This window comes from Suncus etruscus, chromosome 6, assembly GCF_024139225.1.
Source record: "Suncus etruscus isolate mSunEtr1 chromosome 6, mSunEtr1.pri.cur, whole genome shotgun sequence".
Lineage (NCBI taxonomy): Eukaryota > Metazoa > Chordata > Mammalia > Eulipotyphla > Soricidae > Suncus > Suncus etruscus.
The window spans coordinates 74654539-74675677 of record NC_064853.1 but is presented as its reverse complement, the minus strand read 5'-3'; the positions used below and the strand labels follow the sequence as shown (position 1 = coordinate 74675677).

At 39.3% G+C, this 21139-nt stretch overlaps 1 protein-coding gene across 1 annotated transcript in view; it reads right to left on the bottom strand.

Moving 5' to 3' along the window:
- The window catches only part of KIF16B (kinesin family member 16B), a 291493-nt gene that overhangs the window by 206816 nt on the left and 63538 nt on the right, over window positions 1-21139 (bottom strand). Inside the window, exons 11-12 of the mRNA XM_049774326.1 lie at window positions 19776-19841; window positions 14687-14746 (exon numbers count right to left, since the gene is read on the bottom strand). Coding sequence (XP_049630283.1) covers window positions 14687-14746; window positions 19776-19841 — 126 coding nt within the window. The remainder of the gene's footprint in view (window positions 1-14686; window positions 14747-19775; window positions 19842-21139) is intronic.

The window sequence follows — 21139 nt, the reverse complement described above, 5'->3', positions numbered from 1 at the left end:
GCACAGAACCAGGTGCACTTCTTTTCCAATCCCAAGAGTTGCTCAGACAATATGCAAAAAGGCTAATTCTCTCAGTGAACGCAGGCCTTGCAATGAATGGGAAGAGACATGTTGTAGGGCAGGGCAGCATTTTTTCACCAGAGTCCTCTGACTGCCCCACCATGGATCTCTATATCCCCAGGTCAAAATTATGTAAATGTGAGGTCATGGCACAACACTAGGAAGCACAGCAGTACTCAATGGTGTGGAGAAGTCACAGTAAGGGAGGACATCTACCATGGAAGAGAGGCTGAGAAACACTGTAGACATTCTGTCCTCATCCCACAGTTCTTTCATGATTCTGCAGAGTCCAGATAATGGTCTTTTCTAAAGGTCCCTAAATGAAAGTGGTGTGTGATTCAGTACACAGACCTCACATATATGAGACCCTTTACTACAAAAACAAAATTTTAAATAAACAGTATGGCGCAAGAAACAAATCCTATATGAAAAAAAAATTGCTTTCTAAGATGTCCAGATTAATTGGCATTTAAACTATTTTGTATTAAAAAAACTGAACTTAACCATTTAAAGAAGTGCCATAGCAAGCTTCATTTATTGATAAGAGTCAAAACTGCCATAAATGTCAGAAAAGTGTTTACTTTCACTGTAAAGACAAGGAAGGTTTAATATACAGTGCACAGGTACTAGAAGAAAATGACTATCTTCAGTTAGGTGTGTGTTATTAAGATTCTTTTAAGGAAAAATCACAGCTATTTACAACTTATTTCTCTCCCAATGTCTCATGGGCATAGTAGATAACTTGCTCAGTAAGGCTGTTTTTAGCTGGCAAAGCAGACGCTGCAAAGTATTATATAAAAATGTTAAAAATTTATAACCATCTCTCTCCACCGTCACAAGCATTGGAATATTCTGGTAACAAATATTCACATACAACCCAGGTCCATATTTCTTCTTTCAGTAGATGCCCACTTGCTAATTATACTGTCTCACTGAAACATACTTCTTAAAGCCATCACTTTGGCTAAGAGACTTGGAGCTCAGCTGCCTGGAGTTAAAAGAAACTGCTGTCATCCTTAAATAATGCAAAGGCAAAATGAACCAGGAGGCTAAGGAAAAGTAATCTCTTAGAACCTGCTGTCGGGTTACAAAGGGAGAGCTTTGCCAAGTTGCTGCTCATAGTAACTGTTGCTAGGTAGACTGGACTGGGGCACATCAAGCTACAGGGGTCAATGGGAAATTAAGCCAAATTCAACACTACAATATGAATAGCTGGAGAGCACGCCCACATTTAGAGCTCATTTCAAATCCCCTAATCAATCCCAAAGTGAAAAGGAAAAGGTCTTTAAATACACAGAATTCCTTGTGCCACCATTCAATTCTAATAGCAGAAAAGAGCTATTTCTAACCTTGAGAACATGCACAGCAAAGAAGGATATAGGCGGTTGGCCCATGTATGCAATTGTGCAAAGAAATATAGGGTTTCCGTCAGAAAGTAGTTGAAAATATTTTCTCTTAAAAAAATGTTTCATGACCAAAGTGAAAGTACAGCAGGGAGGGGGTTTGTCTTGCATGTGGTCAACATGGCAGTACCTGGCAACAAATATATTTAGTCCCCTGAGCCTGCTAGGAGTGGTTCCTGAACACAGCTAGGAATCAAAATGTTTTTATTACTGGGTATGGTCCCCAAATTTTTAAATGATAATTCAATTTAATGTTCGTAATTTAAAAAATAGTTGATGGGGTTCCACCTTTTTCATAGAACCTTGGGACACAGATTACTCTATTTTACCACATAGTCCATATTTTTATATAAAACTAATAGGAAAGGAATAAGAAAAGTCTTGGGGCCAGTGGGGGAGAGAGGTTGACACTGGTGGTAGGAAGGCTCTAACTCATTGTATATCTGAAACTCAATTATGATGGACTCTGTAGAAACAATTGTTTCAATAAAAATAGAATAAGAAATAATTTAAATGAACATTCAAATAAATGTGCCTACCCTTTTTGTCTTACATTGTCTGACACTAGAGTAGGTTTCCCAAGCTCTATGTGAGGGAAATGTGGATAATCTTACTAAGATTTACTTGTTGTCCCCACTCTAGTACACAGAAATTGAGGCTCAACACCACTCCAGGTCCAAAAGTAGTGGGTTCATCTCAACCAATCAACATTCCCTTATCAAACTGATTGCCTTAGATAACTAGTCTACACCTCTTAGCATAGGGCACAGCCCTGAACTGAGAACTATTTCAGAAATATGCACCAAGCATGGTAAAGTTCAGATTTTGCTAGCCACTCTGAACATACTATAATTCAGTCTAGATGCTGCAGTGACGTGAGTAGATGTGAGCTTTTCATTATCAGAGTAGAATGTGTAAAAAGGAAGTCCATATACCAGAATATACAAAAATGCCACATATAGCTAGATATCAAGAAAATCAAAGTTAACAACAATCTCTAAGAACAAGAACCCTGGTCTAACCTTGCCTAAACCCTACCCTGATCTACAATATTACTCTTCTGATGGACAATAATCCCTTATCAGTAGGCAGTAAGGCTTTCTATTATTTGTAATAAACACGAAATGCTACCTAACAAAATGCATGCTACATAGCAAAAGATCTTAAAAGTAAAATCATGCTTTCTAGACACAAAATTTCACATTGGACTTTATTTACACCCATATAAAAAAATACATGGGGTTGGAGCAATAGCATAGTAAGGTATTTACCTTTGCCTTGCATGCTTCTAACCCAGGTTTGATCCCTGGATTCCCATAGGCCCACCACCACCCAAATATAAGATCTCCATCAGAAAGAAAGTAGTTGAAAATATTTTCTCTTAAGAAAAAAATGTTTTAGGGCTAGAGTGATAGTAAAATGGGTAGAGTGTTTGCTTTGCACATATTCAACCTTGGGCACCTTGGCATCCCTTAGAGTCCCCTGAGCCCACCAGGGATATTTCCTGAGTGCAGAACCAGGAGTAGCACAAGCACTGCCAGATATGGCCAAAAAAGAAAGAAAGAAAGGAAGGAAGGAAGGAAGGAAGGAAGGAAGGAAGGAAGGAAGGAAGGAAGGAAGGAAGGAAGGAAGGAAGGAAGGAAGGAAGGAAGGAAGGAAGGAAGGAAGGAAGGAAGGAAGGAAGGAAGGAAGGAAGGAAGGAAGGAAGGAGGGAGGGAGGGAGGGAGGGAGGGAGGGAGGGAGGGAGGGAGGGAGGGAGGGAGGGAGGGAGGGAGGGGAGGAGAAAGAAAGAAAGAAAGAAAGAAAGAAAGAAAGAAAGAAAGAAAGAAAGAAAGAAAGAAAGAAAGAAAGAAAGAAAGAAAGAAAGAAAGAAAGAAAGAAAGAAAGAAAGAAAGAAAGAAAGAAAGAGAAAGAAAGAAAGAGAAGAAAGAAAGAGAGAGAGAAAGAGAAAGAAGAAAGAAAGAAAGAAAGAAAGAAAGAAAGAAAGAAAGAGAGAGAGAGAGAGAGAGAGAAAGAAAGAAAGAAAGAAAGGAAGGAAGGAAGGAAGGAAGGAAGGAAGGAAGGAAGGAAGGAAGGAAGGAAGGAAGGAAGGAAGGAAGGAAGGAAGGAAGGAAGGAAGGAAGGAAGGAAGGAAGGAAGGAAGGAAGGAAGGAAGGAAGGAAGGAAGGAAAGAAAGAAAGAAAGAAAGAAAGAAAGAAAGAAAGAAAGAAAGAAAGAAAGAAAGAAAGAAAGAAAGAAAGAAAGAAAGAAAGAAAGAAAGAAAGAAAGAAAGAAAGAAAGAAAGAAAGAAAGAAAGAAAGAAAGAAAGAAAGAAAGAAAGAAAGAAAGAAGACAAACACTTCTTTTCTGGGCTCACTAACTCTCTGTCACCACCCAGACTCACAGCTCTGAGAAGTCCTCTCCTCCAAAGTGTGTTAAATATGTTCCTGATAACATGAACAATAAACTGATCTGTGGCATAAAATGCTTGTTGCTTAAGCTTTCCTTCCATCTCAGCTAAGTCCTACAATTGAGCACACCAGTAGTTCAGGGGTATATAAAGCAGACATTCAGATGACCAGGCAATCTTTTTCTCCCTGACCATGGCAATAAATATACAGTAAGAACCCGTCATTGTACATGCCTCACTGCAGAATTTCAGAAGAAAAATCCCATCTGTATTCAAAATAATTTATTGCATGCAAGGGACCAACATTTAATAGGGAGCATTTGACTTATTTCCGAGCCTTTTGCACCAGAAACGTTATTCAACAGTAAGTCCCACATCCACTGGTAAGACATTTATTTATGAGTAGTTCCTTCAGGATGAAAACTGCCATGAAAATGAGATGGGCTCAGCATTATTAACAGCATCAAAGCTAGTCCTATGAACACTTTAGCCCAGCCATTGACCCTGACAAGTTCTTCAGTCCCACTCCAGTGCACCAGCCCTGACAGTCAATCCCCCTAGTAATTATCAAGTCCGATTTCAAAGAACAAGGGACTTTATTACTTTGTTTTACATCTTAAAAAACAGGTGCAAGAGCAGAACTCTCAAGGAGGGGATAATACAGTTTGATGAAGATGAACCGTCAGAGTCTGATTTTAATGAGAGGCTGACAAATTAACAACTGTTCATTCTATAAAGTACAGTAACTTCTTTCTTCTACTTCTTCAGATGGGGGGGGGAACTAACAAGACAGTCTATGTGAATGCATTGAAAAATGATTAAATGCTTTGATCACAATGCAACCGAAGATGGCCTTTGTTCAGATATAAAGTCATCCGCATTAGTCTAGACTGAAACAGAACCCCTGATGTACTCATCAAGTACTCTGAAATGCATAACCATATATAAATACAGATATATGTGTGCAATACATATATAGCAAAAGCTGCAAGAATCATAGCTTTCCCCATTCCTGTGCTCCTAGTTCAATCTTTTATACCTCATAGATCATTTTTTGCCATATGACTAGGTTGTTAGTAGGCCTATAGCAGAATGGTGCAAGTGAAAGCTTGAACAAAATGCTTGGACATAGAGATTTAGCCTCTCTTTCTAGGAATCTGTCACCACCAAATAAATGAGCTTGCCTAGGAAGCCAAATCATTCCCAGGTGACAGAGAGCCAGTCACTAGCGCCATTCATGAAACCTGTCCCGAATCATATTGCCCTCAGGCACAACTGGGTACAGAAGAGCCAATAGGGAGATAAAAATCAGATCAAACAACCATCTATTTAAGGCACTATATTTTAGGTAATCTAGGGGAAAAATCATTTCAGTTATGGTGAGAGTATTTTCCAACACACTCCAATACCAGGGATTTCTTTATTAACATAGGCAGCCATTTTGGTTTATGAAAACCTATGCTTGCCCAAAACATACTCATTATCTTTCATCCCGTCTTGGCCAAAATGCTTTAGAAAGTCTGCAAACTAAAAGGGGTTTATAGAATCACAAAAGTGAAACTCACAAGTAACTGAGTTCCTTAAAGGTTGTCATGTGTCTGGACAGTGCCAGTCAGCAAGTGCTGAGCTGAACTTTCTTTAAAAAAAAAAAAAAAAAAAAAAAAAAAAAAAAACAGAAAAGCAAAGAGCACAGACTTCAGTTCTGAATCCCAGCCAATCTCTACTTGGTGGAATAAATATATGAAAATTTCATATATTGTCTTTAAGTAGCCAAAAGGACATACTTTGCATGTTCAAGGCAATATCTAATTAAAAGTAGAGTATGACAGCCTGAGGCCAGAATTGGAAATCATCCAATATGAAGATGAAGGAATGTGATCTGAGATAGAAAGAGCTATATCTCCTTTAAATCCAAAATCTGAGCAAAGCTAGTGTGCCCACAAAGAGACCAAGATAAACCGTATCTAGAGGAAACAGAGTATTGAGAAATGTCATCTCTCCCATGCTTTGTATGTTAGTTATCTAGAACACAAAACATTCAGCACCCTGGCTAGCGAATACAGAAAGCACAAACCTAATGAACCCTCTGTTAGAGGAGCAATACCAGTTCTGTTTCCAATGCCATTGCATTCACCAATGTAAGTGCTCTCCTCTAGATGCAAATAATGCAAAAAATTAGCCCAATAGAAGTTCCAATTCTTTTTTAAGAGTCTTAGTATATTCTGCTCTCTCTCCCCCTCCCACCCTCCCTCCTTACCTCTTTTAATCCTCCCTCCCTCTATTCCATCCTCTTCTCTCTCTCCCTCTCTGTAGGGCCCCAGATCAGCAATGTACAAGCCATGCCACAGGAATATCTCTTGAGTCCCTTGACCATACTTATTAGTCAAAACACTCTAAACAGGAGGATTTGTCCCTCCAATGTCTGTGTCCCTGCCTCTCCAATTTGAAGGAGAGAGACTTCAGACACCACCAGAATTGCAACTTCGATCATTTGCATTAGGTACCATCATCACAGAGATTAAAATATATTCAATCACCCAAATGAATTTCCACAGACAAAGCTTACTATAGGAGAGGGGAAAATAGGTCATTTAATTAATGTCTGAAAAACAATCATTTGAATTCAGTGAATACATTTGAATTCAAGGGATGCAAATTGATCAGTAGCCTCTGCAGCTCCAACCCCTGCACCAATGGTCAGCTGCCTCCTCCTCTCTCCCCAGGCCAAGTCACAGCAAGATCCTTAGCAGACCAAGAAATCAAGAAAGTGAGTCAGGCACTGGAAGAATTAGACTATGTTTTCAGTAAACAAAGAGAGACCAATTCACTGAACACTGAAGAGGCTAAGCAGGGGCTGCAAGAAGTCAGACAAGGCAAGCTCCAGGCTGCAAACTCCCACTTTGCAGCGAGGCCCTGGACAGGCAGAGCCCAGTGCCTGCTCCCTTCTGCTGCTCCATCTGTCAGACGCCCCAGAGCTCGAAGCTGCTGCCATCCAAACTGCCTGTGATTTATCTGGAAGCAAGGAGCTCAAATTTGAAAGTTAGAAAACCTCTCTCTGCATGCTATTGTTTTTAACCCATTTATAAAATGCTGGCAAAGAGAAATCAAAATGTTCACAGGCCAAACAAACCAAGTAGGTAACCAAATCAGAGGAGTAAAAAGGGAACAACACAGAATGGGAGTGGGCACAGGAGTGAGTGAATGCAAATATGGAGTCAATATTTAAAATTTCAGCAAGGTATTGATCTAGAGGCTTGGAGATAAACACTGGATATGTCACAAGGTGAAGTGTCAAATCCCAGGAGAAATAGCAGAGTTAAAGGCAGGTTCAGCCCAGATGTAAAACCTGAAGAAGTATTATCTGAAGAGACTGGAAAGAGACTAAATTAGAGAGGAAGAGTCTATTTAAATACACCAACAGTGCAAGAGAAGAGGGACCTGAATATGAAGAGGCCTCCTCAGTGTCTAGATTCCAGAGGTTTAAATACAATGAATACACAGAGAAGTCATCTGGGACATAAAGACAATCCTCTTTTCCTTTTCCAGTATGCTCTAAAACTTAGCTGCATGACTCCCCACCCCACACCCACAGCTGCTCCAAAGATGACTTTTCATGACTTATTTAAATGGTCACTAAAACTGCCTTGACAATTGTTTGTCTTACTGGGGTCAGGATTTGAATTCCACTTGACTTGAAACAAAAAAATGCAGATGTCCATACTGGAGTCACACCCCAATGTAAGATTGCTGTGCTTACAAGCCCAGTTATGAGTAGCAAATATCTTGGAGAAAGGAAAGAAAAAGTCAGAAGCCCAGATAAAGCATGAGAGAAATTACTCACAAACTGACAACAGAAACAAACCAGGATCACTCCTAAATGGGAGGGACAAGGAAAGGGAAGGATGTGTTTCAAGAAGCCAGGGAGCTGTCACTTAGCAGAATAGATAGGCGGGCAAAGAGGAGTCTGGCCACTAACACCAAGCACCCACTTAGTTCCATCGAACCCCAAAGGTACATAGCCCAGAATTTGTACCTCATAATGCAGGTAAGGGGAAAGAATAGATCTACAGATAGGCAAAGATGATTCTGGCCACTAACTCCAAGCAACCACTTAGTCCCACCAGACCCCAAAAGGCACACAGCCCAGAATGTGTACTTCATAATGCAGGTAAGGGGAGAATATTAATTCTGTGGTCTTTCCCAAAGAGTACGAGTCTGCTTCGTCCAGGGACGAAAGTATAATGGATAAGGAATTGGTTTTGCATGAATCCAAACCATATTTAATCCCAGGCACCCTTGTGGTCCCCCAAGCCCTCCAGGAGTGATGCCTGAGCACAGAGCCAGGAGTAAGCCCTGAGCAACATCAGGTGTGGGCCCTCCCAATAAAACTGTTTCACCTTTCCTCAGTTCTCTAGCACTCAAATTACAAGGTATAGACATATATTACCAGGACATCTTACTAAAATACAAATGCTGAGGCTAGAGACTGTACAGTAAGTAAGAGTTTGCTTTGGGTTCGATCCTGGTACCGCATATGGTCCTCCAGGACTGGCAGGAGTGGCTCCTGAGCACAGTCATCATTAAATAAATAAATTAAATATTGTTTCTGACTCAAGGTATCTCTAGTAGGAGTATGAGTGCTTGCATTTCTGGCACATTCCTAGATTCTAAGATGAGGCTGATGTTGATTCAGGGCCAAAAACAAACAAATGATAGATAGATGATAGATAGATAGATAGATAGATAGATAGATAGATAGATAGATAGATAGATAGATAGATAGATAGATAGATAGATATAGAGAGATGATAAATAGAGATATAGATATATAGAAATAAATAAATAATAATGATCTACCAAGAAAACAAAATAAAAACAATGGTCTAACTGATCAACATGAAGGACAGAACTATTACTAAAATAAATTCAGTCACATACCTTCCCAGAATAAAAACATACTGTTATTTGGTGTCTTTCAAAACAGAATAAAAAGAAATGATGGACTTTACAGGAAGAACCATTTCTGGGACTGAATACTACCTATACAAGATCAGTGTTACTCAATCATATTTATAAAGCTTCATTTATGTCCTCCTGCAATTTTTACCTTGATATACAGCTTCAATTATGTCCTCCTGCAATTCCTTGAAGCCCTGACTCCCAATATCTCAGAATGTCATTATTTGGAGAGAGCATCTCAAAGACACAATTAAATCAAAATTAAGCTTTAAGAATGAGCCCAAATCAAATCTGACCAAAGAAAATAGACATTCAGACCCAAAAGGAAATCAGGGGTACAGATACACAGAAAAAATGTCATGTGAAACCATGGAAAGGTGGCAGCCATCCACATGGAGAGAAGAGGAGGGGAGAAGAGAGGAAGGGAGAGAAGGGGTGGGAAGGGGAGAAGAGGGGAGAAGAGGGGAGAGGAGGGGAAGAGAGGGGAGGAGAGGAGAGGTGAAGAGGGGAGGGGAGAGGAGGGGAGGGGAGAGGAAGAGAGGAGAGGAAAGGAGGGGAGGGGAAGGGAAGAGACGGGAGGGGAGGAGAGGAGGGGAGGGGAAGGGAAGAGGATGGGGGAGGGGAGGAGGGAAGGGGAGGGGAAGGAAAGGGAAGGGAGGGGAAGAGAAGAGAAAGAAGGGGAAGGGAGGGGAGAGGAAGAAAGGGGAGGAAAGGGAAAGGGAGAGAAGGGGAGGGGAAAGAGAAGAGAGGAGAGGAGGAGAGGGGAGGGGATGAGAGGAGAGGGAAATGGAGGGGAGGAGGGGAAAGGAGGGGAGGGGACGAGCAGAGAGGGAAATGGAGGGGAGGAGGGGAAAGGAGGGGAGGGGAGGAGAAGAAAAGGGGGAGGGGAGAGGAAGGGAGGGAAGAGGAGGGGAGAGGAGGGGAAAGGAAAGGAGGGGAAGAGAGGAGAAGGGAGGGGAAGGGAGAAGGGAGGAGAGGAGGGGAGAGGAGAGAATGAGAGGGGAGAGGAGAGAAAGGGAGGGGAGAGGAGGGAATGGGAGGGGAGAGGAGGGAAGGGAGGGGAAGGGAAGAGAAGAGAGGGGAGGGGAAGGGAGGAGAAGGGAGGAGAGGAGAGGAGGGGAAGGGAGGGGGAAGGGAGGGAGGGAAAGGAAGGGGAGAAGAGGGAAAGGGAGGGGAGAGGGGGAAGGGAAGAGAGGAGAGGAGGGGAGAAGAGAGGGGAGGAGAAGAGAGGTGAGGGGAGGGAAGGAGAGGAGGGGAGGGGAGTGGAGAGGAAGGGAAGGGAGGGAGGGGAACGAAAGGGAGGAGAGTGGAGGGGAGGGGAGGGGAAGGGAGAGAGGGAGAAGGAAGGGGAGGGAGGGGAAGGGACAGAAAGGGAGGGGAGAGGAAGGCAGGGGAGGGGAAGGCAGGGGAGGGGAAGAGAGGGGAGGGGAAGGGATGAGAGGTGAGGAGAGGGGAGGGGAGTGAAGGGGGAAGGGAGAGGAGGGGAAAGGAAGGGAGGGGAGGGGAGAGAAAGGGAGGGAGGGGAGAGGAAGGGAGGGGAGAAGGGAGGGGAGAGGAGAAGGGAGGGGAGGGGAGTAGAGAGAGAGGGAAGGGATGAGAAGGGAAGGGAAGGGAAAGGAAAGAAAAAGAAAAGGAAAGGAAAAAGAAAAAAGAATGAATGTAAGAAAGAATGGAAGGAAGGAGGGAAGGGAAGGGAAGGGAAGGGAAGGGAAGGGAAGGGAAGGGAAGGGAAGGGAAGGGAAGGGAAGGGAAGGGAAGGGAAGGGAAGGGAAGGGAAGGGAAGAAAAGAAAAAAGAAAAGAAATCTTCCCTGCCTGGGAAGTAGGAGAGAGGAGTTATCAGAGTGTTCAAGTAGATCTACAAAGGACACAGATGTGGATAAAGCATCACTGAACACCTTCAATGCAGGCAACGGGGCTGAGAGACCCTGCAGAAACGAAAGAAACTGAGAAGGGCTCAGGGACCACAAGTGAGCCTGAATGTCCCTGAAAATTAGTGAGCACAAAGCAGGCAGATGTAGGAGCAAGAGTAGACATGCCGTGTGAATTGGAGGGGACATGAAAACTCTCACTTCCCAGCCACCTCTGAAGCAGCATTTTAAGACAGGCACCATTTACAGAATGACTGGCCTTTTTTTTTTTTTTTTTATCATTTCTGACCCTCTCAACCAGAGAAAGAAGAGCTGCCATCTCTATGATGTACCTACTGAGAACTAGAAAGCACAAGATATGGGGAAACTCCAGGACTCATAACAGTTTAAAATGTGAGTTGTGCATTCAAAGCCTGAGGCCCCATCATCTATCAGCATGGTGCCTACTGGTCTTTGCTAAAAAACACTTGAGTGTCTCTATAAGCATTAATCTACACAGCAGCCTTTCTTTCACTCTTCACCTTCCCCAGCCAACGGCACTTTGGATTTCACTCTTACAGTGAAGACCAAATCAAAAATGAGGAACCAAAGTTAGTCCCAGGCCTCTGTGCATCCAGAGCTCAGGAGCAAGTGATTTGGTGGAAAATTAGGGAGTTTCAATAAATAGTAAATCAATCTTCAGAGACCCTGAAATGAGATCCCTACCACTTTTTTCCTATATTCCTGAAGCAAGTCCTCATTTATGCAGGTAAATTCATATTATCCAGTCTCATAAATGAAAGAAGAGAAAATATACTACATTGGAAGCTGAAAACAAAGAAGACAGTGTGATGACTAAAATGAGAGTTTTCCTGAGTTCATTCTTCAAACACGCATGGTGTTATCTCAAGTCTTGCCAATTATGTTGGACCAGAAAAAGCAAACTAGGATGGCCCTCACAATGCCAATAAAAAGAAAATGCACATCCCTGGTATTTCTCGTCAAGTCCCTTGATGCATCGATGTTCTCCAGTATTATCTCTCTGACACCTCTCCTCAGATACTTAGAATGAGGGGCATAGGAGGGAGGAAAACTAACAAAGTGGCAAAGTAACGCATTGGGTCCTAATAATGAAAATCCATACTCCTGAGGATTTACTGCTTTGTTTTGACAAAACTTACAAATTTTATAAAAGAACAAGCTCTTAAGATTTAAAGATTTCTAGTGTAAAAGAAAAACACAGAATAAACTACTCAACTCTTAGTTACAATTAAGCATTTTACTCCTATGCCTTGACCTTACTAGTAGAAGAAATAATCCTATACCTCTTGTTGACTTTCATTCAGTCAAGGGATATGTTTTGGTCAATGTGATGCCAGCAGATGTGATACAAGCAGAAGTTTGAGCATGGTCATTCTGCCTGGTCATAGGGCCAAGGCTGCCTGTTTGTACAGTGGCCAGAGCCATGAGGAGAGCAGGCCCTGGACAACCAGCTGGTCCAAGAGGAGGAGAGATATGTGGAGCCAACTTGGAAGCTGCCCACAGCCTGGATTCATGCCCAGGCAGATGGAGCCAGACCAACCAACTTCCAGCCAAGATGCAGATGCAGAAGAGAAAACACAATGTTGTTTGAAACCACTGGGCTGGAGTGGGTTCTGGGCGGCGTTGCTGGAATCATCACTGACTGACAGGACTACCAGGCAAAAGTGTGGGGCAGGCAATACATACACGACAGAGATACAAGCAATCTTTTTTCCCATTAATTTTCTATGAATCTGGCCTCAAAAAATCTTTTTCTGAGTGCAGCTCTTCACCTCAGCCCTCAGGCACAGTCTTCCAATAAGTGATGAAGTCAGAACTAAAAATATCAAAAGGGCAAAAAAAAAAAAAAAAACAAAAAACCCAGGGCAGAGAGATAGCATGGAGGTAAGGTGTTTGCTTTTAATGCAGGAGGTCATAGGTTCGAATCCCGGCATCCCATATGGCTCCCCATGCCTGCCAGGAGCAATTTCTGAGCATGGAGCCAGAAATAACCCCTGAGCACTGCCAGGTGTGACCCAAAAAACACAAAAAAAGAACCCTATAGATTTAAAACCCAAATACCATTTGAAGTGGGCTTGCAAAGGGACCAAGGAGAAAGATTTTTGAAATATCATTAGCCTTCCTCATAGCCTTTAACACCTAATACCTATCGCATTTCCATAGTGTTCTCATCTGGAGTTATAAAAAAATTTAATAAGATTTCTGCAAAATAGACACAGAATTGGAAAAGGATTTAGGAGCTGCAATTGCCTAACAAAAAATACTATTAAAAGAAGTTCAAATCTGCCATGGTGAGAGGATGTACAGATCTCGGCAAAGATGTCAAGGAGACACTGCAGAAGAGATGAGGTTGAAAACTTCCAATTCACTCCTGCTTTGTTTCAGTGCCAACAGCCACTCTACATACTGCAGACAAATATTTTATTTTTTTTTTCCTAAAGTGGAGCAAATTAGTCCTCTGTCTTTGGCAAATTTACTACGGAAAGAGCACATCATGCCCTGAAATGACATGAGCTCCATTAAGTCAGGAGGTTGGGCACTGTTTCTTAGATTTGAAGCTACTTCATGAGGAAAACAGGCCACATCTTTGTTTGGTGCTTAGTCCTCACCTGGCTGAAATAAGTAAATAAATAAGGAGAGGCCACCGGCTCAGCTTCCCATATAAAAACAACTGAATGAAGGAATGCCTCAAATATGACATTATCATTATCACAAGGAAAAGGAAAGAAAAGAATCCAGAAGAGATTTCCATATTTTATTTATTGGAAAGAACACACCCAGATCATCACTAACTCCATCCCATAGAAAATAGCCTTTGATTCCCAGCGTCAGTCTAATGGCCTATGAGATAAGAAAGCTCTATCCTGTGAAAATGGACCTCTTCAGATAGCTGTTACACCTCTTCAGACAGCTGTTACAGAACTCTACAGTTTATCTAGTTCCTCAGAAGCTGACTACCAGGAAAGCACAACTGTGTGATGCATTTTGGTGTGAAAAGGGTCCTCACAAGGGATGCTAGTAAAACCATGTATGTAGCTTTGCCAAAAGTCAAAGGAAAATGTGGGTCCTCTGAGAAAGGTTTACTTTACCCATTTCAGAAACAAACCCAAGAGTCAATAACCTCAGAATCCACCCAAAGCTTATGAAACACAAATTTCAAAAATGACTTGGCATAGCCAACCCCCACAAATGACAAAGGTTTTCTAAAAACTCAGATATTAAAAAAAATCAGGAACACAAACATACACACTGAAGCAGAAGGCACAAAAAATGGGGGCCATCATGTAACTTCTGTCAAAATGAGTTGCCAAACACTTTGTCTAGCTCTTGAGATAATAGAATTCCCAATATGAAAAAAATTACATGTTTAAAAATTTCTGAAATCTAGGTGAGAAATGCAAACAATTCTATAAAATTGGTATAGGATGTATTTTTTCATATAACTTTTATCTTGAGTTTAACAAACACAAAAAGGGAAATATATGAATATCTAGTGACATTTAACATGAAATTAATCAAAAAACTACTTGAATATTTAGTGACATTTAACATGTATTTGAGTTTAAAAAATGAAAAAAGTAACAAAAGCAAACTTTTAAAATGTCAACAATATAAGGGGCTAGAGTGATAGTACAGCAGGTAGAGCATCTGCCTTGTATACAGTCAACCAGGGTTCGATACGTGGTATCCCATACAGTCCCCAGAGGTCAACAGGAGTGATTCCTTAGTATAGAGCCAGGAGTAACTCCTGAACATTGCTAGGTGTGGCAAAAAGCAAGTAAACAAACAAAATATTGTCATTATGTGTTAAAATATACACAGTTTAAAGCCCATTTGCTATTTTTTCAAAATCAAAACAATCCTAACACTTCCCCAGTGATCTTACCTTAAGCAAACAACAGTCATATTTAAAGGAAAAAAAAGAAAATGTTTTACCTATTTACCCCAGAAAAGGGAGATTAAGACACCATTTTATAGTCCTTACTTTCAAAATATTCTGGGTCTCATTCCATTTATTTGTCCATTCCTTAGTTAATTCTTGAACCTAAGAGAAAAAAATAAAGAAATGATTGTTCTATAAAAATAAAATTACTGTGATTTTTCTCCTCGAAACTTTTTTGTTTTTTCCTCGAAACTTTTTAAAATTTTACAGCATACGAATGGACTGTATGTATATAACGTATACAGTTGGTTACAAATTTTATCAACTGATCATATTGTAGAGGTGGTATCACATGTTTCTTTTCTTCCTTAATTTGGAAAATTATTTTCTCTTTAAATTCAACAGTGAAAGAGATTTAAGGTCTTATCTTTTGGAAAACTAAATTTACTGAATTGGAAGAGGGCTTGTTGGCTTACTTTTTTTAGGCAGAACATATTTGTTGGTGAAATGCAGAAGCATCTATTGTTTAATGATTTGTGTTTCTCAAATAAACCACCAGTGAAAAGTGGTTGCTGATTATTATAATTTAGTTAATCTAAGTCAGTCATTCTTTCCTCTATATAGGGAAAAATTTTTTTCTCCTAGAAATGTTCCAAGCTTTGACAATTTATGAAAAAACTATATATGTGTGTGTGTGTATGTGTGTATATGTGTTTTAATTAGATAGCAATTTCTATCCCCAAAAGAAACATGCTACAAATAAATCTAACAAAGCTGATTTCATATCTACCTTAAGGGCAAAAGAATGAAGAGAAAAGGACTGGAGCAATAGCACAGAGGGTAAGGTGCTTGTCTTGTAAGCAGCCAAGCAGAATTCAATCCCAGTTGTCCAATAGGTCCCCTGAGTCCCCCAAGAGTGATTCCTGAGTGCAGAGCAAGGAATAACTACCAGGTATGATCCCAAAACCAATAATAAAAATGAACAAAAAAATTTTGTCGTATCATCGAATTTTGTTTTCACTATGTACTTTAAATAAAAGATTGTTACCATTACAATTTTAAGGATGACACTATCTGGTTACATGGGCTAAGATTTTTTTTATTTACTTTAGTTACTAAGCAAAAGTAATATAATTTCTAATTAAATTGGGTGATTAATTCTCCTTGGATGCTTACTTCTTTGAGAAGATAATATGGTTTTGTAGCTATTAGAATTTATAAAACACATCCTATCTTTAAGGTGGAAAGGATGACTCTAGTAGACTAATCTAATAAATGAAAAATATTTTTGAGGGGCTGGAGAGATAGCATGGAGGTAAGGTGATTGCCTTGCATGCAGAAGGACGGTGGTTCGAATCCCAGCATCCCATATGGTCCCCCGAGCCTGCCATGAGCAATTTCTGAGCATAAAGCCAGGAGTAACCTCTAAGCACTGTCGGGGTGATCCAAGAAAAAAGAAAAAGAAAAATATTTTCGATAAAATAATAATCTTCTTTTCAACTTGAGTTTAGAAAATATCTCCATCATGATAACTTGGTGTTTAGAAGACTTTCAAGTGTTGAACATAACACAAATAGAGATTATTTCTCAAAGTAAATACAAATATTGTGTCTTTAAATGAATCCTAGAGAGCAATTTTTAAAGAATAAAACAGTGTAATCTGATTTAGATCTAGTAAAAAATATGTTCTACAAAAAAGTAGAACATGCCTAAGGTGAACAATCAGTGACTTTCTAGAAGTAGGAGAAAGTAAATCACCCTGTCCTTCTCCTTTCTTTGCTCTCTGTTCTAATCATTACCACCACCAAACAGCTAGCAGCACATACCACAATCACTAACTACTGGTCTTCCCATTAATAAGTTATTTTGTTTAAGTGGGATAAAAATTAATCAATCCACAGAATCAGCTTGCTTGTGTTCTTGCTTTCCACATTCCATTAACATAATCTTCAAAGATTGCTCATGTCACCAACATTCATGAAAAAAGTGTTTCTAATGGACAACAAAGAAAATGGAAGAAACAAAATGATGATGTATCCAAGAGGAAAATTCAAAACATTTCTCACTTATATTCAAGTGTTCAGTAGGTGCTCATTTTACTCTTCAATTTACCTCAATTAGGACTGAGGAATTCTAAGAGAAAATGAAAACTTCTTTACAAGTTATCAATTTCAAAATCTATTATCTTATTACAGGAAAAGAAAAACAATAGGACTTTGTTTTTGCTTATTTTGAGTGACTTGCTTAGGTCTCTAGAAACAGCCTATCTGGATATACATGCCTATTTTATTTTATTTCTCAAGTTCCTCACTTCACAACTTGAGTCTCCAGTGAAAGCAATAAAGTTCATATAATTATTAGGATTTTCTGTTTTAGAAAAGCTTTCAGAGAGGGAAAGTGTCTTTCCCTACAGAGAGGAAATGATGACTGACTGGGATTAACTAATTTATAATAATCAGTTAACCAATTCTCACAGGTGATTTATCTGAGAAACACAAAGAGCATGCAACAATAAATGTTTCAGCATTTCATCAACAGATGTGTTCTGCCTAAAAAAAGTATGCCAAACAAGCCCTCTTCCAATTCAGCAAAATAATTTTAGCTTCCCAAAAGATAAGTATACCTTGGATCTCTTTCACTGTTGAATTTAAAAGAAAATAGTATTTTTTTTAATTAAGGAAATAAGAGAAATATGTGGCAACACCTCTACAACATGATCAGGTGATAAAATTTATAACCAACCACCTGGTAAATATTTTTAAAAGGTCAGCAAATAATTAGATTAAAACTTAGAAAATATTATGAACAGGACAGTAAGTTATTTCTGTTATGGCATATTTTACATATTATACACAGCATATATCATACATTCACATTAAAATCCCTCCTGGTTTCTATTAATTTGCCAAATACTCCTGAAAACTAACAAGAAACAATTTAAGACTAAATCCAGTGATTTAATCTCTCTCAAATATGTACTTTTCCCTTTTTCTACCCTCATATCTGTCTAAATACATTTTAACAAAACCTTTGCTTCACCAAAAAATTTTTAATTTCAAGCAAAAAATGGGGATGAAGAAGCAGTTTTTACTAATGTTGTGAGAAAATTAATCAGCACATCATCTGATTATAAGAAATGTCAGCAAGTTCCCAACTGTGACCCAATTTATATCTTCAATATTGTATTTAAAAAAATGTATTGAGATTCTGTGGTTCATAATGCTCTGATTTCTCACGCACAAAATTCTAACATCACACTCATGACCAGTATAACTGCTCCCTTTTCCAAGGGCCACAGGACCCCTCACTTCTGATCCCCCCACCCCACATAACTCAATTGTGTTAATCAGTTCTCCCATAGTTCTCTGAACCTTTAAGGTTACTTTGCTATGTATCTTTAAGTCCCACATATAAGAGATCATTCTGTATCTATCCATTTTCTTCATTCAACATGATAGCCTCTATTCTAATACTGAAAATAGCATGATTCTGTTCTTTTATACAGCTGCATAGTGTTCCATTGTGTGTGTGTGTGTTTGTGTGGCTTTAGGGACACACCTGGCAATGCTCAGGGCTTACTCCTGGATCTATACCCAGAAATCATCCCTAGCCAGCTTGTGAGAACATAATGGGTGGCAGGAATTAAACCCACGTTGGCCAAATGCGAGACAAGAGGCCTACCACCTGTACTATCTCACCAGCCTCATACCACCACTTTTTTTATAAGTGGAAAGCAACCGCAGGACTCGAACTGCCAGAGGTGACTGGTTTCAAAGCAAAGCTTTGTGACAGTAAAGTAACTACTGAGCTAAGGCCAGTCCTATACCACCACTTCTTAATCCATTTGTCTGTAGCTGGGCATTTGGGTTGTTCCCATATCCTGGCTCTTGTACTGAGTGTGGCAATGTACATAAGATATAAAGAACAAATACATACATATTTGTAGTCAAACTACATCAAACTAAAAAGGTTTTCCACAGTGAAAAATCCAGTCTCTGATAAAGACACCTTACTGAATAGAAGAAAATATTTGCACATGACACATCAGATATCCAAGCACTCACAAAATTCAACAATCAAAAATCCAAGAAAAGGGGCAAGGAGATGAACAGACACTTCCCCCCAAAAAAGGCAGACAGGCATGTTCAAAAATTTCTCATTGTCATTCATAAGAGAAATGCCAAGCAAAACAATGAGATGTCATATGCTGGTGAGAAAGAACAGCACATATCTAAAAGATTGAAGACAGCCAATGTTGGCAGGGCTGTGGTGAGAAAAGACTTTTCATCCACCGTTGGTAGGAAAATCATCCACTATCAATGGGAATGTCATCCACTGTTGGAAGGAATGTCTTCTGATTCAGCCTTTCTGGAAATATGAAAATATATCTCCCAAATAGGAACAGAACTCCCATATGATCCATTGATGCCACCCTAGGCCTCTGTTCCAAAAACTCAAAATCATTAATTCAACACAGTATTGTGAATTCTTTAAAGAGCTTCCCAACAGAATCTACTTTTCTCCCTTGATATATTTTAACCATTCAACACAGTAAACACAACCCACTCTAAAAAACATTCTTAATCTTTTTCTCTTTTTCAACAAGGGTTTCTTTTTTAAAAAAAAATAAATAAATAAGTACAAAACCAGGTCAGCCATGAAACTGGCTTTTCTAAAAGCATCAGTGCACAAACATTGCCTTCAGCCCTACTTTCTCTAGAGTTTCTCTCTTCCCATCACTCACTGCCACTTTCTCTCTCTGGCCTTGAATCTTATCTAACTGAAGAAAAATTAGGCATCTAGCTAGTTTATTTAGAGATTGCCAAGAGCTGCATGCCTAAGAGAACACAAAAGAGATGAGAGAAAAGAAAATTAAATAAGTAAATTAACTACACAATGGCTATGGGTGAGTGATCTATGGTAAAGTGCATAATATATCTATGGTATAGTACACAGATGTAAAAATGGCTTCTTTCGACTCACACTATTCTGAAGGTTCAAGAGTGTCACTCTTCAATGCAAGGCCCGGCATGTAAATTTTGTTTGTAGTTAGTATCACATGCCACATAAATCCCATTTGGTGTCACAGAAAAGGAGATGAAAAGTTAATGACTGTTTTCCTTTAGGAATTATCAGATGGTAGAGGATGATGTTAAGTAACAGAAAATAATCTAAGTAAGTCACCACTTACTCTGGCTTCATTCTGCTGAAGTTTTTCCTCCATACTTAAGGCAGTGGGGGAGTCCAAGAGGGCAATCTACCATTCAAAACAAAAGAGAGAACAGCAGTTAGTAAACGATTTAGGATACAGACTTGTCTCTAATATGAACCATCAACTTTGACAATGACACTATAAAACAGATATAAAAGTTGAGCATTATGATCTCCAGAAGAATGCCAATCATCATTAAATCTTTAATCCACGCAATACATATCTCATAATATGCAAAACTATGGCATCCAGGTAAATCTACATTTGCAATACAAATCAGCAAGGTGAAAGGAAAAGATAAACAAGTAACACAGTGGCATTTTATGAAAATCAAACATAATCTAAATCCCCAGAGTGAACAGATTTGTCTGCCTTGAATATACATAGTATAAATTTAATTAAAAAAAAACTTTGCTCAATCACAAACTTCTGAGTTCATTCATATTGACACATACAAATTAAACATAGGCCTTTCCACTACTGAAATGTTCCCTGTACTGGTTATACATCCCAATCTATGTAGCCAGCTCCAAACCCAAATTGCAAATGTAGAAAATATAGTTGAGAAGTATAAAACACTATGATTAGACTAGAACTGGGAAAGCAGGGGAAAAATAAGTGAACAGATACAGGTGGGTGCATGAGGGTTTGGTCTGTACTTACAACTAATAACCTAATAAGTACAGACAGTGTTTCAAGCATTCTCAGAAAGAGAAAAAGGGAAGAGAGGGTTCCCACCAATCCCCATTCTACAATGTATCACTCTCACCCAATTTTCTGAGTTAAAATTAAAATTATTCTAATCAATTGTAATTAAGCATGTTTTTGCAGTGAGGGGAATTACTATGAATTTGTGTTTTTCATATCTGTTCTGAATACTTATTTATTACTCAATACTGAATCTTAGGGAAAATTCAGTATTAAAAATATAGGATTTCATTCTTTTAAACCTTTCTGACCCCAAAATACAGTAGTATTCTGTTAATCTGCTATGCTGGTAATTTATATCAATAATTTCCAATTTAGAAAATGCAGGTCTTTCTCATCCATTTTATCAGACTGTTACAAGAACTATTACCATGCCAGATACCTCAAATAGATGTGGCTATATCAATAGAATAAACCCCCAAAAGAAAATAAGAGTCATCTGTATATATTTGTTTTCATTGCAAGGTTGTCATCCTCAAAGCCTATGGTGGTTCCTCATTACTCTTTACCTTTCAGTTTCTACTGAACTATCTAATTCCCATGTATCACTGAGTTTCAGGCTCAGTTAAACATTCAGACTAATAAGGACATACCTGGCCTCAGTATACTCAGCAGAAAACAGATGTGAGTAGGAA